General features: G+C 46.1%; 2 protein-coding genes across 2 annotated transcripts in view; one reads left to right on the top strand and one right to left on the bottom strand.

The window, feature by feature from the left end:
* The window catches only part of LOC147637689 (uncharacterized), a 73,814-nt gene that overhangs the window by 47,740 nt on the left and 8,372 nt on the right, over window positions 1-17,702 (bottom strand). The gene's annotated exons all lie outside the window — the stretch shown is intronic.
* Window positions 12,806-14,559, top strand: LOC147637692 (uncharacterized). Its single transcript, XM_086798938.1, has 3 exons — window positions 12,806-13,264; window positions 13,379-13,697; window positions 13,825-14,559. The coding sequence occupies exons 1-3, from the start codon at window positions 12,807-12,809 to the stop codon at window positions 13,852-13,854; spliced, it is 807 nt and encodes a 268-aa protein (XP_086655064.1). The 5' UTR covers window position 12,806; the 3' UTR covers window positions 13,855-14,559.

The raw sequence follows: 17,702 nt of genomic DNA on the forward strand, positions 1-17,702 counted from the left end.
GGCAGTAGCGGTAATCACTGAAGCATGTGCAATAGCATGGTGATTAACTGCACGCTTTCCTTTGTCAGCAACTAGGGGTTTCTCCTTGGAAGTGGAGGATTCAGCATTAGAATTATGTCGATGGGTTGGTCTTTTGGCTCACTCAAACCAACGATGAGGCCCATTACAAATTGTGCCCAATCCTGTATTTTGTTGATCCCGTCCAGAAGGAACAGTGAAAGGACAAGGATTGCGAGATTGGTCACGTCCTTGGTCCCGTCCACGATCTGAACTGCGTGGTTGAAAGTATTGAGAACGTCGAGACCGAAAAGAGGACGATTCTTCTGATCGGCGAGGGTGTTGAGAATTATTCCATTGGGGATTAGGCCGGGAGGTAGAAGTGCCAGAAGATTCTCTGTGACTATCTCGATTCATACGAGATCCATTGGCTTTCTGAAAGGCATTAGCTCGACCGGAAGAGGCCGAATTTCGAGAATTAATGTCTGCAACGCGCTCCGCGTATTGTATGGCATCGGCAAGATCGACAGGGTCATATTTCTGAACATTGACACGCAGTGTGGGGTTAAGACCTTCGACAAAGGCATGAAGTTCATCTGCTGGGGACAAAGAGTCAATCTCCAATATCAAGTTGGTGAACTGGGAGATATAAGAGGCCAAGGAACCAGTTTGGTCCAAATGGCGTAAGCGAGTACGGGCTTGGAAATCCGCATTGGCAGGTATGAACTGCTTATGGAGGACCTGCTCGAATTTTTCCCACGTTGTAACCGATTTTCCGGCGTACTGTCGTCGTTGCCACCACAATAAAGCAGTGTCTTTGAGGAGGGATACCGCAAAAATCACCTTTTTGGAATTAGAAAGGGTCATGGTTTCAAAGTATAACTGCAGTTTGTAGAGCCATTGGTCTAAGATGCGCTTATTGCGCTGACCACCATAAGAGTCAGGGGGTTTAATTTCCAATTTCTTTGTTTTACTGGCTTGTAAAAGACGATAAAGAGTTTTAAGGTCGTCGCCTTCAACCTCGGAAGGAAGTACATCTGCGTTCGTTGGTACTGTTGCTGAAACATCTGCTACTGGTATGGAACTCGTGTAGGAGTGGCGATCCGTGTGGAGCTGCTGGATCTGCGAAGCCAAGGATGCCATAGACTCCTGGAGTTGCTGTTGGAACTGCTGCTGAAGTTGCTGCAAAGCTAGCTGCCATTCCGGAGGGGCTGGGATGTCAACGGTTCTGCCATGAGAGAAGATGTTGATGTAGAGGCTTTAGGGTGATGAGGCTCTGGGGGTTTTTGCTGTTGATGACACCGCTGGGCTCTAGTAAGAACCATCGGCTGGAGAGTGCGGACATCTGGAAATCCCGAGAGGAGAGGCTACGTACTAGTGAAGCGGGTATAGACCATCCAATATAGTAAGGGCGATCCTCTAGGACTGGGCTCGCACGAGAGTCTGCTACTCGAAAAGAAGGTACAAGGGTAGGGACAGCTACTGGTGTCAAGGGTGTATACTCTGGTGTAGAGGGATGCACCGTGAATGAAGATGGATAAACGTCCTCAAAATTATGTGGAGAATATCGCTGTTGAGAGTTGCAGAGGCCATGATAACAGAATAATGAAGAACCATGAATCGGGCTGAGCGAACAAATGCTGGTCGAAAACAGCACGCCAGGCTGGCGTGCTTTTTTTTTTTTAGCATTGGTTGCTAGCCGTGGGTCCCCCCCCCCTATTTTTTTGAGTTAGTGCTGGTCGCTGCTATGGACGTCTTCCTTCATTTTTTTTCTCTTGTGCGTGGTGCTGTCCGCTGGCCGTCGGTTCTCCCTTCTTTTTCTTTTTTTTTTTTTGAGTTAGCACTGGTCGCTGTCGTGGGTTCCCCTTCTTTTTTTCTTTTTTTGTTTCTTGTGCGTTATGCTGGTCCACCACCCTTCGTGTCTTTTCTTTTTTGTGTGTGCTGGGCGCTGTAACCGGCTAGCCGGCGTTTTCTCTTTTTATGTTTTTGTGTACTAGTCGGCCTGGGCACCGTAGGCTGCTGGCCGTTTTTTTTTTTTTGTTATAAGGTTTACAGATGTCCCTTAAAATAAAAGGACCGGCTGCTAGGATGGGCGGCCACGGTATTATGGCCGGGTGCTGGTCTAAAGCACATGAGGGTGGCGATTCAAAGAGGCACGCCCTTTGGTGAAAGGGGTGCGATGCATCACAAGGGCACGAGGCTTGTCAAGTGGTGCGACTCTTCAAAAAAGGTACGACCCAAAGCAAAGGCAATCTTCATGCAAGCGAGGGCATCTGCTGCTGCTGCAAGGTCGTGAGGGGAGATGGTTGGCTGCAGGGTGCAATTGCCATAAGGGCTTCCTGCTTGCTTGAAAAGAAGAAGGTAGCCTTTTTTTTTGTAGAAAAAAAATTGGGAAAAAATGACTAATCAAGTAAAATTGGCAAAACTGAATGGGGCATTCTCTCCTGTTCTTCCATACAACTCTTGCTATCCCTAATTCTAAGGTTAATTTGGTGACTTAGGTTTTTTGATTTTTAGGGTTAGGGTTAGGGTTTTTTGGATGTGGGCATCCTACAGGTTGGAGCTTGTTTGCTCTGATACCACTGTGAGGACTTCCTAGTCTATTAAGACATGATTAAAATTGAATACAAGAACTAAAGATAATTAGAGAGCAAAAAGCTGAGTTGTTTGCATTGAGACATAGGCCTTTCTTAAATAGAGGCCGAAAGGTTACAAGTGAGGAGACACATCCCTAGGAAGGGGTGTGGCTCTTGAATCAATGGTTATGTCCTTTGGACTTAGGGGTGTCTTTTAATGAATAGACATGTCCTTTGATAGTGACCCATGTGTAAGGGTGTGACCCTTCACAGGTTGCCTTTCAGTTAATAAGGAATTAAGGAGTAATTAAGGAGAGATAAAGAGAGTTAGTCACAATCGTGATATGGGCAATCTTGGTGAAGGGTGCAGGGCACCATATTGCTAACTTGTAGCTGGGCTACTTGTAGGCAAGTATAGTGTTTGTAAGTTGTTTTCCTATTCAATCATCTTGGAAGAAACGGTGGTGTATGGCTGGGCCAATCCACCCATTTTATGTACTTGTAAAATTCTTACTCAAGGCAATACATATCCTTCAAGGAGGGGGGACCAGCCCATCTTCTGGTCCCTAGTGCAGTATCATTTCTTTTCAATACTTACACATTGTAAAATCAATTGTTATGGCTATGTATGTGGGATATGGTACTGATCAAAGGATGATAAATCTTGTGATTTTAGTATTAAATTTTGTATAACCACGCCCCCATTTGTGACAATGATCCTTGTGAGCCGGTTGATACCTCTCTATATCGGAAGCTGGTTGGTTCATTGATCTGGTTGATGAACACCAGATTGGACTTGAGCTTTCCTGTGGGGCTGTTGAGCTCGTTCATGCAAACGCCTTCAAAGTCTCGTTGGGACCACGCAGGGTTGCAGGTCTTGCAGTATCCGCAAGGTACGAAGGATCATGGACTCTTCTACGACACTGGAGGGGAAACGAAGGACCAAGTCCAACTCCAAGGCTGGAGTGACTCAGATTGGGGAGGAGATCCAGAAACGAGGAGATCTACATCAGGCTACGGATTTACCCTCGGCTCAGGAGCTATATCATGGAGCAGCAAGAGGCAGCCAACTATTGCCTTGTCATCGACAGAGGCAGAGTACTGGGCTGCTTGTGGTGCTGCTTGCGAGGTTGTGTGGCTGCGGAGGTTGCTTGACACGACTGGGTTTCCACAGAAGGAGCCCACGGTCATCCAGTGCGATAACCAGAGCTGTATCGCTATTGCTCAGAACCCGATCTTCCATGCCCGGACCAAGCACATAGAGATACAATATCACTTTGTTCGTGAGAAGATTTTGGCTGGTGACATCTTGCTTGTTTATTGTTCGACGGAGGACAATGCCGTAGACCTCTTCACAAAGTCTCTACCTTAGGCTATGCTCCGGCAGCACTCCAGCTCACTGGGGTTGGTTCCACATCCAGGAGGGTGTTAGCAGTCATCTCCTATCTGTACACCAGGGCCTCTGTTGTGGGTGTGCCCACCCATTTTAGGTGTTCCCTCATTTTTCATCACTTTCCATGTATTGTCTCATTTTTTCTGGGTGTGGGAGGGCTATTGGCTGTCATCTTCTGCAGGCTGACTGGTGGAATTGCTACCCGACCTGGTTCAATACTAGACAACTGAGATTTTGCTGACAGAATGTGTTTTTTACTGGTCGTGAGCATGTATGGCTGCTGTCAGTCTGTTTTGGGCTGGCCGACCAGCAGCCTGGGGCCATATAAAATGGCCCCTGCCCCCCACACTTGTTTTGTACCATTACCAGGATTTTCTAATGTATATACAAAGTTTATACAGCTTCTCTATCCCTCTCTCATTTGCGTTTTTCTCTCTACAGCAGTTGTCTTCATTTCCGTTGTGCATTTTGACAACTGGATGGTGATTTACATAAGCTGAGGACTGTGTCACGTCAAACGAGGGTCAACTAGGGTCAGCTGAGTATCAAAAGGAGTCAATTGAGGGTATACAATGGTAGATATGATGTTTGTGGTTTGAAAGGAAAAGATTAGGGTTTCTGTCGGACTGTCAGATTTTCAGTTAGTCAGTTAGCAGCAAACAGATTTGTAGAAGGGGAACGTGTTTCAGAGTCAGCAAACAGTCAACTACTGTCAGCCTTAAGTTTGTGGAGTTGAGTCTTGGTGGGACTTGAGGTATTTGAGGGATTGGAGGTGTTAGTGGACACTGGAGAGTTGAGATCTGACTCAGAACAACTGAGCCAGCTTGTGATATGCAGCGGAAGTCTTTGTATTGGAAGATCCTGTCACACAATATGCTCACACCGTCTTCTGTATCCTGAGTTTCGTGAGTTTAGCAATCCACTTTAATACTTCAAACTTTAAAGAGATGAGAGAGAGATAGATGAGAACTGTACACCAGATTGGGTCCCGAATTACCCACTGAAGGGCCCCCTATCCCGATAACGAGATAGTATTTGCTTTATTTCTTTAGAGAGAATGACTGTGGACTGTAGATAAGCCAAACGCAAGATCTCGGAGGATCGGAGAGCGACTGATCTGTACACTGCTGTAGAAACACCTCAATGACTTGATCTCGAGCCTATGCACTCTTCCCAAGGGCATGAGGAAGGGCTGCACACCTGAGGCTGAGAGAAGAAGGTGGACTGTTCTACACTATGTTAGAATGCTGAAAACACTTATGAATGCTGTGTTACCTTCACCAGATGACTGCTGCATGTGTGGATGATGCACAGAAGGCTGGACACTGATGCAAACAGCAGATTCAAGGCTGGAAACTGCTGTAGACTGAATCTTCAGGGCTGGAAACTGCTGTGGACAGAAACGCTGAAGTGTAGGGGTGCTGTGGACTGAAACGCATGAGAAACAGGGGCTGCAGGGCTGCTGCTGTACGGCTGGAACAGAAACGCAGAGAACTGCTCTACGGCTGTGCAAAAACGCAAGGCTGCAAACTGCTGAATCTGGCGTTGAACTGGGCTGAATGGTATGCTGAATCTGGGCCTGAACTGAGGCTGAATCAGGACTGAATGCAAGCGCCTAGGGCTGACTGAAGCTATGGTTCTCAAGGGGCTGGAGAAGAAAGCTTAATTGCTCTAGGGCTGGATTAGTCTTGGGCTGAAAGCAAGGGTGAGGAGAGCTCTTAGCACAATGAAGACTGAATGAGAAAATAGGCTCTATGCAAGCCTATTTATACTAACTGGAGCTTGGTCATTTAATAAAGTTTATATTTATAAATTATAAATGCCCAATAATGCAAATAATGCTAAATAAATACTAATAAATATGGAAAAAATACCAGATAAATCCCAGTAAATTCCCTAAGGCTTCGGGGATGTTCTAAATGATGCACAGGCATATGAATGCATATTATGCAGGATGCAGAGTGCTTTCTGATGCAAATCCTAAGGCTTCTACTGACTCTACATGCATGAATGATTCTCTCCAAGTGGGTTAAGGGACTTGACTGACTGACTGACCCGCTAAGGCTGAGGAATGACCTACGTAGCTCGTGCCTGACTTATCCTGGACTAAGGATGTACAATGGGGTCACGGCGTACGACAATTATCATCCTATTGGGTTCTAAAACTCTACAACTGTTGCACTTCTGATGATGAGCCATCTTGTCACCATGCACTGAGTGCAGAGTGCATGTGACATTCCCTCCTGATTAGCTTGGCAGCAGGTTCATGGCTTCCAAGTAGTCCGCCAATAACTGGGGGTACTCCTGGAAGAACTCGTCGAGCCATACGGCTTTGTGGGTGCCTCGATCTCGGAATTTCGTATAGAACTGACGAATCCGTCGAGCGGAACCATGCTTCCATCGATGAAGAAGGATCTGCTCAATAACTTCTGCCTCGTCTACCACGTCTGGCTGTTGTTCATCTGAAACATCAAACACTTCTGGACCAACATATGGTTTTAGCCAAGAAACATGGAAAACATCATGCATTGTCCAACTGGCAGGCAACTTTAATTTCATGGAGATATCACTTAACTTCTTAACTATTGGAAAAGGGCCAAAACTACGTAATGAAAGCTTGGGACAATGTTTGCCCACTTGTTTCAATCTTTGTTTCACGATGCATTGAGAGACCCAATCCCCTTCCTTGAAGTGGATATCTCGTCTAAACTTACATGCCTGTCTGTGAACTGAATGATGGCCAGGCTTAAAATTGAGGGCCAACCTGGGTTGAGTACCAAACTCTGCGGAATCGACATACTGATCTTCTAAGTCTTTTCCAGAGATGTTGAGAATGGTAGACTCCTGACTGGTCGGGATGCTGGTCTTTCTACTAAGAACATCTGCTACTACTGGGTTATGCTGACCAGGGATGTACTTAATCATTCCTCCAACTTGTTGGAAGAGTTGACCCTGTCTAGTGTGCTGAGCACTCCACTGGGCACTTGGCATCGTCGGGAGCCACTTAAGTGCTTGGTGGTCTGTGGTGACTGTGAAAATGTGTCCATAAGGAACATGTTTCAAATGTTTGAGAACTGACTGTTGTTCTAGCTTGCCCTTGAAAGTCTTGGAAAGACAAGAGGGAAACTTGCTAGGAGGTTCTGCTAACTGTGGGATACTGGTTAGGAGATCATCCTTAAAAATGTCTGAATGAGAAAGGAGATCTGCCAACTGAGGGACTGAAGATGATGAGACAGCGGTTATTGATGAGATAGAAGCTGTCTGAGCATAAATTAATGCTCCTTCTGCTCCCTTGCACATAGCTCGTCGGGCCTGGAGATGAGAAATCATAGGAACGCCAAGAATGCTCCTATCCCCCCGAATCATGACAGGCTCAGGAAAACCTTTAGAGATGATAAAGGTGTCCTGCCCCCAATTTGGAATAGGTTCATACTGACGAAACCACTGGATTCCTAAGATCATGTCACATCCCAAAAGAGGAGAGACAATGAAATCTCGTTGGAATGAGACCTTTTGAACTTGAAAAGAAAACTGTTGTGCCTTCTGAGAGATGTGGGTGCGGAGACCAGGTGTAAACCCGTCTACCTCCAAATGATAGGACACTAAGGTACAGCTCATGTTGGTAGCCAACTGGGGAGAGATGGCGTCCTCAAAACTGCCCATGTCAAAAAGAATTATGAACTGTCGGCCCTTGGCAGAGCCATAAGCTCGGATCAGGCTTTTCTGTGTGGTTGTTGCCTCACCCTCCTGCTTAGCATGAAGTACCACGGATGGCATGGAATGCATAGAAGGTAAGATCTGAACCGCATTGGTGGCAGCAGGCAGGTCTAGAGGAGCGGGGGATACTGCGGCAACTGTGGCAAAAGGCTCCTTGGAGGCTTGCTCCGCTTGTCCTTTTGGACAATCCTTCTTACCATGCCCAATGGTATGACAGAAAAAACATCTATTTTCTGACTGGTACTTCCTTTGCTCCTCTGGAGGAAGATAACCTCCAGTAATGCCTGCTTTAGCCTTTTCATCAGGGGCTTTCTTAGGTTCTTTATCCTTCTTACCCCCTGAACTGGAGCTATTACTGCTGTCCTTCTTAGCATCTTTAGAAGATGCGTTACCTTTCCCTGTCTGTGCAGCTGATTGCTGCTGCTGGGGTTTGGTACTGGACTGAGATGCTTGCTTGGGCTCGCCCCCATTAAGCTTCATTTCTTCATTCTGAGTGAGAGTCAGAGCCCGGTCATATGTACTTGGTTCAAAGTTACGAACTGTGAACCGAATGTTAGTCCAATCCACGAATGAATTGCTCCATCTTGGCCTGCTCAGATAACCCTAACTGCTGTGCTAAAGTAATAACCTTACCGGAAAACTGAAGCACTGGGGATCTGTTCTGTCTGAGTCCATAGAACTCGTCTTTCAGACCGGTCATGTACTAGGGCGGGAGAAATCTGGTCTTCAGGTCATGGACAAAGATGTCCCAGTCAAAGGCTGTGACACCTGTGGCCTGGTCTGTATGAATACCAAACCAATGCTGCCACCAAGTGACTGCCTCACCAGTGAGATGGGGAGCCGCTAAGTGGACTTTGTCTTGTGGGTCTGTGATCCTAGCTAATGGAAAATGAGCATTAAACTGATGAATAAATTGATTAACTTATGAATGATCACACTTACCATCATGCTTACTGAAATTTAGTTGACTGCGAATGATGGTGGTTGATGCTGCTGCGGGCTGCTGGCTGGTGACACCTATGACTGGGGAGACTGAGGAGAGCTGCTGATACCTCAAGTGTATGGCCTCCTTTTCCCGTTGGTGTTCGAGTAACATACGTTCTCGATCAAGCTCACGTTGGTGTTTCCGAGCGGTGAGTTCAGCCTGACGCCGGTCTTCGTCGATCCTGCGTTGGGCTTCCTCATAGTCCTGTCTTTCTTCTTTTTCTCTTCTCCTTCGGGCCTCGTCCTCTCTCCTTTGTTGTTCCATCTGAAAGAAGAGGGAGATGTAGTCGGGTGCTGCTAGAGGTGTAGAAGGACGTGCTGCTGCTGCCTCCAAGAGTTGGAGACGCTCCATGAGCAGCTGGTTCTGAGCTCTAAGAAGAGCTATGGTGTCCGCTGTAGGCGAAAGAACAAGGTCTCCTTCGGGGGAGACGTCTTCCAGGTGATGAGTACTCTCTCCTGTAGACATGATGCTGAAGTCAGTGGTCGTGCCGGAACGCAATCTAACCATCCAAGGATGCCCCCACGCTAGGATACGGTGTGTGTGGACAATCTGAATCTGATACCAATGTGATCTGCAGCAGAAGTCTTTGTATTGGAAGATCCTTTCACACAATATGCTCACACCGTCTTCTGTATCCTGAGTTTCGTGAGTTTAGCAATCCACTTTAATACTTCAAACTTTAAAGAGATGAGAGAGAGATAGATGAGAACTGTACGCCAGATTGGGTCCTGAATTACCCACTGAAGGGCCCCCTATCCTGATAACGAGATAGTATTTGCTTTATTTCTTTAGAGAGAATGACTGTGGACTGTAGATAAGCCAAACGCAAGATCTCGGAGGATCGGAGAGCGGCTGATCTGTACACTGCTGTAGAAACACCTCAATGACTTGATCTCGAGCCTATGCACTCTTCCCAAGGGCATGAGGAAGGGCTGCACACCTCAGGCTGAAAGAAGAAGAAGGTGGACTGTTCTACACTATGTTAGAATGCTGAAAACACTTATGAATGCTGTGTTACCTTCACCAGATGACTGCTGCATGTGTGGATGATGCACAGAAGGCTGGACACTGATGCAAACAGCAGATTCAGGGCTGGAAACTGCTGTAGACTGAATCTTCAGGGCTGGAAACTGCTGTGGACAGAAACGCTGAAGTGTAGGGGTGCTCTGGACTGAAACGCATGAGAAACAGGGGCTGCAGGGCTGCTGCTGTACGGCTGGAACAGAAACACAGAGAACTGCTCTACGGCTGTGCAAAAACGCAGGGCTGCAAACTGCTGAATCTGGCGTTGAACTGGGCTGAATGGTATGCTGAATCTGGGCCTGAACTGAGGCTGAATCAGGGCTGAATGCAGGCACCTAGGGCTAACTGAAGCTATGGTTCTCAAGGGGCTGGAGAAGAAAGCTTATGGGCTCTAGGGCTGGATTAGTCTTGGACTGAGAGCAAGGGTGAGGAGAGCTCTTAGCACAATGAAGACTGAATGAGAAAATAGGCTCTATGCAAGCCTATTTATACTAACTGGAGGTTGGTCATTTAATAAAGTTTATATTTATAAATTATAAATGCCCAATAATGCAAATAATGCTAAATAAATACTAATAAATATGGGAAAAATACCAGATAAATCCCAGTAAATTCCCTAAGGCTTCGGGGATGTTCTAAATCATGCACAGGCATATGAATGCATATTATGCAGGATGCAAAGTGCTTTCTGATGCAAATCCTAAGGCTTCTTCTGACTCTACATGCATGAATGATTCTCTCCAAGTGGGTTAAGGGACTTGACTGACTGACTGACCCGCTAAGGCTGAGGAATGACCTACGTAGCTCGTGCCTAACTTATCCTGGACTGAGGATGTACAATGGGGTCACGGCGTACGACAATTATCATCCTATTGGGTTCTAAAACTGTACAACTGTTGCACTTCTGATGATGAGCCATCTTGTCACCATGCACTGAGTGCAGAGTGCATGTGACACAGCTGAAGCAGATAGGTCAGATTTCAGTCAACATGGGTGTGTTGGCAGATTTTGTGAGATTCTGAAGCAAGTTTTTGAGGGTAGTTGAGGCTCGAGGAACTTTGAGGAAGCTTGGCGGACATAATTCTGACTAGGGTCAGCAACAACTGTCTGATTTAGTTTTCGGTCAGCAACTGATCAATGTGTCAGTTGGGAGTGTTTTTGGTCAACTAGTGGTGAGCATAGTAGCAATGAAACGCGTTTCGCTGTTCCTGAGGCATACGAAACGTTTCGAAACGTTTCGTTGTTTTTGAAACGAGTTTTTTTTTGGACAATTTTTTTTCCCCAAAACTGCAATATCCACGTTAAAAAAACGTTTGGCTGCCGTTTTTGTGCGTTTCTGTGCGAGCAGCCTGCAGGTTCTTCGAAGTCACGCCACACGCGTCCAGCCGCGCAGTGCGCACTCTAGCGTGAGTGACCACTGACTTGCCTCTCTCTCTCTCTACACCTCTCTCTCTCTCTCTCTCTCTCTCTCTCTCTACACACACACACAGCCGTGCTGCATTGCTGTCGTCTCTCTCTCTCTCTCTCTCTCTCTCTCTCTCTCTCTCTCTCTCTCTCTCTCTGTGTGTGTACACACACACGTCACACGTCCTCTTTACACCTCTCTCTCTCTCTCTCTCTCTCTCTCTCTCTCTCTCTCTCTCTCTCTCTCTCTCTCTCTCTCTCTCTCTCTGTGTACACACACACGTCACACGTCCTCTTTACACACCTCTCTCTCTCTTTACACACCTCTCTCTCTCTCTCTCTCTCCACACACACAGCCGTGCTGCATTGCTGTCGTGTGTGTGTGTGTGTAGAGAGAGAGAGAGAGAGAGAGAGGTGTAAAGAGGACGTGTGACGTGTGTGTGTACACACACACACACAGAGAGAGAGAGAGAGAGAGAGAGAGAGAGAGAGAGAGAGAGAGATGTGTATGTGTACAGTGTGACATGTGTGCACTGTGTAGAGTCTAGACTCTAGAGAAATGAAATGAAATGATATATTAATGTCTTCAGGAGGCCAATTTCCAAAATGACCTATGAGACCAAAAAAAGAGAGAGAGACACACTACAGAATTATGATTAAATTTATAAGGCTGAAAATTAACCTGAACTTTGAACTTTGAAGGCTGAAATTTTCTTGAACTTTTTACAGAATCGAGATGGGTCGCAATCGTGATGCTGTATGGGCCCATGTCACCTCACTTGGAAGATACGGTGGGTCTGGGGCCGAAAAGTGGAAGTGCAATTTCTGCTTATTAGTGACCGGCGGGAGTGTAACCCGCATCAAAGCCCATTTGTCTGGCTTGAAGGGTGAGGGCATTTGTGCTTGTCCCAGGGTACCAAAGGCTGTGTATGACAGTCTACAAGAATGGAAGAAAATCCAAGAAGGGGTTGTAGACTATAACACAGGTACAGGTGTCGAGGAAGAAGAAAGCTCCGAGGTAGTGGCAAAGAGGGGGAAAACTCATGTGGCTGAAAGCCAAGATTCCTTTGCAGGTGGTGTGTATGCAGGTACGAGCTCTATGCCGGTAGCGGCTCGTTCTAAATTGCCGATTGTGGGGTCTCTCAAGAGAGGCAATATCAAAGCAGGTTTTCAAAAGCAGGCTGTGAAAGAGGCAACTCGAGAGCTCACTAAGCTCTTCATACAATGTGCCTTGTCTTTCAACATACTACGCACAAATCGTTGGAAATGTGCCATGCGTGCCGTCAGTCGGATTGGATACGAGTGGGAGGGACCCAACTATGAGACTATGCGCACTAAAGAGCTACGTAGAGAGCGTGCACAGGTGCATCACGAAATTCAGCCATTAAGGAAGACTTGGGAAAAGTATGGTTGCTCATTGCTTTGTGACGGGTGGTCAGATGTACGCAAGAGAAGTGTGTACAACATCTTGGTGTCCTCTTGCAAGGGCACAATGTTTTTGCGTGCCATTGATGCATCCCAGCCAGGCACAGTGGTTACAGGAGAGTTCACTTGGCGCCATTTGCGTGAGGCTGTTTTGGAAGTTGGGCCGGAAAATATTGTGCAGGTTGTGACTGACAATGGTTCAAATTGTGTTAGTATGGGCCGCATGCTTGAGGATGAGTTTCCACGCATTGTTTGGACACCATGTGCCAGTCATAGTTTGGATCTTATGATGGCGGATATGGGCAAGCTAGGTTGGTTGCAGGAAGTATTAAATACAGCTCGCTTCATTGTCAAATTTGTCACAAAGCGGCCCAAGATCCTTTCTATCTACAGGGCACAGGGTGAGTTGGAGCTGTGTAAACCTGCCACCACGAGGTTTGCATATATGTTCATAGTGCTTGATAGAGTAGTAAGAGTACGAAAGGGACTCTTACGACTAGTGGTGTCCAAGGAATGGTATGACTGGGAAGCTGAAAATAAGTGTTCAAAGTCAGATAAGTTTGTTAGCACTATCATGGGTGCTGAGTGGTGGGCAACAGCAGAGGGATTGGTGAGGATTTTACAACCTTTCTACAGCGTATTACGAATCACCGACATGGAGGGTTGCACCATGGGCCTCTTATATGGGTACATGGACAAGCTCGGGGAGTGCCTTATAAAGGCAACTGGTATTTCTGACATCCAGTAAGTATTATATTTTACTTCTCTTTAAATTTCAGCTCTAAACTTTATTTAATATAAACTCTAAATCGTGATTCGTGATTCGTGATTCGTGATTCGTAATGTTCAAAAAACTAGGAAGGCCAGCCTCCGTGCTATTTGGCAAGATCGTTGGGATTGGTTTCATAGACCAATCCATGCAGTGGCCCACATTCTCCATCCTTTGTGGAGACACGAAGATCAGGCATGTTGCGAGGAGTTGGAGGATGGTTGGACCGAGTATGTCATAGCATGGGTGGGTGGAGATGTGGATCAGTTGGCTACCTTGGAGCAGCAGCGGCTTGCCTTCCCCAACAAGACAGGAAAGCATTTTGGGTCACCGACTGCTAAGTTGCATTCAGGGATGTTACAGCCTGTATCTTGGTGGGAGAAATATGGTATAAGTGCCCCACAGTTGGTGAGTATTCATTAAAGTTTCATGCTCATGTCACATGATATATCATGATTCATGCATGTGCTTTCACCTGTGTCATGGATAATGAATCATGTCTCATGTGTGATTTTTCGGGTTTGAATTTTGGCAGAGGAGGCTTGCTATGAGAGTGCTTTCATAGGACTGCAGCTCAGGTCCTTGTGAGAGAAATTGGAGTACATGGGCCCTTTTCCACACAAAGAAAAGGAACAAATTTACCACTCCACAATTAGAGCGGTTGGTTTATTGTCATTGCAACCTCCGTCTACTTGAGCAGAGAGGTACTTCTATAGAGCCGATTCAGGTGAATGTCGACAAAATCGACATTGAGAAAGTGAAAGACATCCCAGAGATCCCACCTGATGAGCAGGACATTTACACCATGTTATATGAGGAGGCGATGCAGGGAACCAGGCAAACACGTAGCCGCTCTCGAGCCAGGGTGGGCAGGGATACACATGGTGCTAGCACTAGCAGGAGTTTTGTACGTGGCACAGATGATGGCGGTAGCACGAGTGTTGCATGTGAGACAGCGACAGCAGAGGTTGTAGATGACTCTTCTGATTGGACCACAGCTTCTGAGGCATCTGATGTTGCAGATGAGGATGAGGATCTTGAGTTGGATGATGCAGAGGAGGATGAGTAGGCTCTCAGAGTCTAGTATCTACTTAGTACCTAGTCATGACTCATTCTCATTTTCATTTATGATTTATTGACATGTATGATGTATTATGTCATGTTTGACATTGGAGGCTACTAGCTAGAGCCTTGGATAGTGTTGTTATTTTTAGATTTTTTTGAGTTTCTTTCATGTATGGTGTTAGTGGCAGTCACATGTCACATGTGACATACTCTCATTTGCTTCAGCCATAGCCCATGTGGCATGTGACATTTATGATGTATCATGTGACATTTCTCATTTTATGGATTGCCACTCTTTGGTCCTGACTCCTTTTGCCATTTGGTTACTTGTAAGTTGTAAATCGTAAATTATTAAGTTGTGCTATGTGACTCGTGAGTGTGAAAAGAGTGTTAAGTTTTCACATGTCTCAGACTTCAGTCTTCAAAGTTCTAATTTGCAATTTATTTGAGCCTATGAGATCAAGGTAACATGTGTCCCCCCCCCCTCCCGCGGGTACCCGAGCCGTTTCATACTTCTGGGCTTCACCATGAAACGTTTCGAAACGTGTTTAAAAAACCTTTTTTATGAAACTCCTGGCTACTATGGTGGTGAGCTAAGGTCAGCTGAGACTTGGGAGTGAAGACCAGGGTTGCGGGAGGTCAAGACTGACTCGCGAGAACAACTGGAGGAGTCAGTTGAATCAGTTTGAGGGGTTTGGAGAGTATTCAGGTGTCCGACTCTGTCAACTAGAGAACAGAGGACATCAGCTGAGTGAATTGGTACCTTGATTTGGTGTTTGTGCTGTGTTGTGGTGTTGGTTTATAGAGCCCTCCCTACAGTGGTGTGATTGGACGAGCTATAGAGGCAGGTCTCCCTTGACACATCAGCGTGAAGACTCGCGGTCAAAAAGTGTCCACCAGGGGCAAGGCTCTCGAGGCATTGCAGACAATGAAGAAAGTTGCCTTTGAGTTACCAGTTTTGAAGTTGGCATCATGGGACGATCCTATAGAGATGCCAGTTTTGATGAATAGTTTATGGTTTTGGTCTTGAGTATTGGAGGCTCCTAGCAGTATGGGATGCTAGAATTGTCGCCTACACAAGGATCTCATATGGGGAACATTTTAGTGGTATGGGACGCTAGAATATGTCGCATATGCAGTTACAAAACTATGAACTATTTATCAGTATCATGGATTGGCTGGTTCTAGTCTATGAGCTGTTTTGAAACTAGCATGGCAAGTATTTTGCGTTCGTCTGGTTGGTCGAAGATATGCAGAGGGATCGGACCTGCATATGGTTTTAACCAACTGACATGGAACACATCGTACATAGTCCAACTCGGAGGTAGCTTCAACTTCATTCAAACCTCATTAATCTTTCTCTGGATGGGAAAAGGTCTAAAGCTCCTGAATGACAATTTTGGGCATCGCTTGCCCACCTGTTTCAACCTTTGCTTCATAATCCGAAGACACACCCAATCACCTTTCGAAAACTTCATATCCCTTCGGTCTTTGTTAGCCTATCGAGTGTAGGCCTCCTGCGCTTTAGCCAACCTATCTTTTACTGACCTCAAAATCTCCTGGTAAGACTCCGTCAATCTATTTGCTTCAGGTCAGTGCGAACCTCAAAGTCACGGCCATAAAGAAAATGTTTCCAATGTTTTAAGACCTATATAACTGCGAGGAGTTCCCGATCGTAGACTGAGTAATTCTTTTCTGCAGGCAGTAACTTATGAGACATGTAAGCTACTGGATGACCATTCCGTTGTAATACACCTCCAATTGCGATATTACTCGCATCCGTGATCACCTGGAATGGCTATTCCCACGAGGCAAGTGCTAGACAAGGTGCCTCTGACAAAGCCACCTTGAGGTTCTTGAATGCCTCCAACGCTCGTGGAGTCATTCGAATCTGTCACCTTCTTGTCTTGACACCCTTTCGCAGATCGGTGAGATCTGCCAAGAGGTCAGAAAACTTGTCTATGTGGGTGGAGTATGCCTGGCATATACCCACAAAGGATCTGATGTCATAAGCAGTCTGTGGTACTTCCCAATTGACAATCTCGGCCACCTTGGCCGGATCAAGTCAAATGCCTTCTGCACTAATTATATATCCAAGGTAATGAACCTCGAACAAATAAAATTCCGACTTCTTCTCATTGACGTAGAGCTCGTTGCTTTCCAGCAACTTCAAGACTTTCTCCACATCAATGTCATGTTGCTCAACCGCAGCTGAAAATACTAGTATGTCATCCAGAAATATGAACACACACTTTCCAATCAATTCCCGGAACACCCGCATCATCATGCGGTTGAATGTGGCTGGGACGTTCGTCAAGCCAAAAGGCATGACCACAAATTCATAGTGGGCCCGTTCCGTACGGAAGGCTGTCTTGGGAATGTCCCCCTCAACAATCCTCACCTGGTGGTACCCACTCTTCAAATCGAGTTTCAAGAACACCTTAGCCCCATTCAGCCTCTCAAGAATATAATCTATTTGAGGCATCGGGAATCTACTCTTGATAGTCAACTTATTAAGTGCACGATATAATCGACACACAAACGAGAAGACCCATCTTTCTTCTTGACAAACAGGATCGGTGCTACAAATGGCAACACATTGGGACGGATGAAGCCAGATTGCAACAATTCTTAGTGTTGGCGGTCCAACTCCGATTCCATTGCCTTGGAAAGGCGATATGGAAACTTGCTCGGGGGTTTCGAGCCTGGGAGAAGATTGATCTTGTGGTCCTCCAATCTGGACGGGAGGAGCTGGGGAGGGAGATTGTCGCGAAGAAAAATCTTCTGGAACCTTTCATGGAAAGCCAAATACTTCTCGGAAGCATTGGCCACCATCTGGGTAGTCTGGATGTAGATCATCGCACAATGTGCGCCTTTCCTTATTGCTCGTTTAGCCTGCAAGTGGCTTATGAGCGGAAAGTTTGGAATTCCTAGCTCACACTTAATGGTCACTAGGGTGTTTGACACATTCCGACTAATCTAGAAAGTGTGCTTGTCCCACTTGACATCAGGAAGGAACTTGTGAAACCACCGAATGTCCAATATTATGTTTGCTCCTACAAGAGGGACAACCATAAAATCACGCACAAACTCCATGCCCTGAATAACTAATTTAGCACCTAGAGCTTCATACTGTCAGAATATGCAGCGGAAATGATAACCAAACTTGGGTAGACAAGAGCAAGTAGACTGCAGAAAATAAACAGCACAAGAAACACAAAGAGAGAGGTGTGTAAACTCTTCTCTATACACAAGATCCCGGAAAAACTGAATGAGAAAGTGGTGGGGGCTGAGGGGCTATATATACATCTCATAGAGGGCAGTCAGCCAGCAGAAAGAGTGCCCACG

Source organism: Cibotium barometz, chromosome 6 (genome assembly GCF_041138505.1).
Source record: "Cibotium barometz isolate CiBa-2024 chromosome 6, ASM4113850v1, whole genome shotgun sequence".
NCBI classification, from domain to species: Eukaryota; Viridiplantae; Streptophyta; class Polypodiopsida; order Cyatheales; family Cibotiaceae; genus Cibotium; species Cibotium barometz.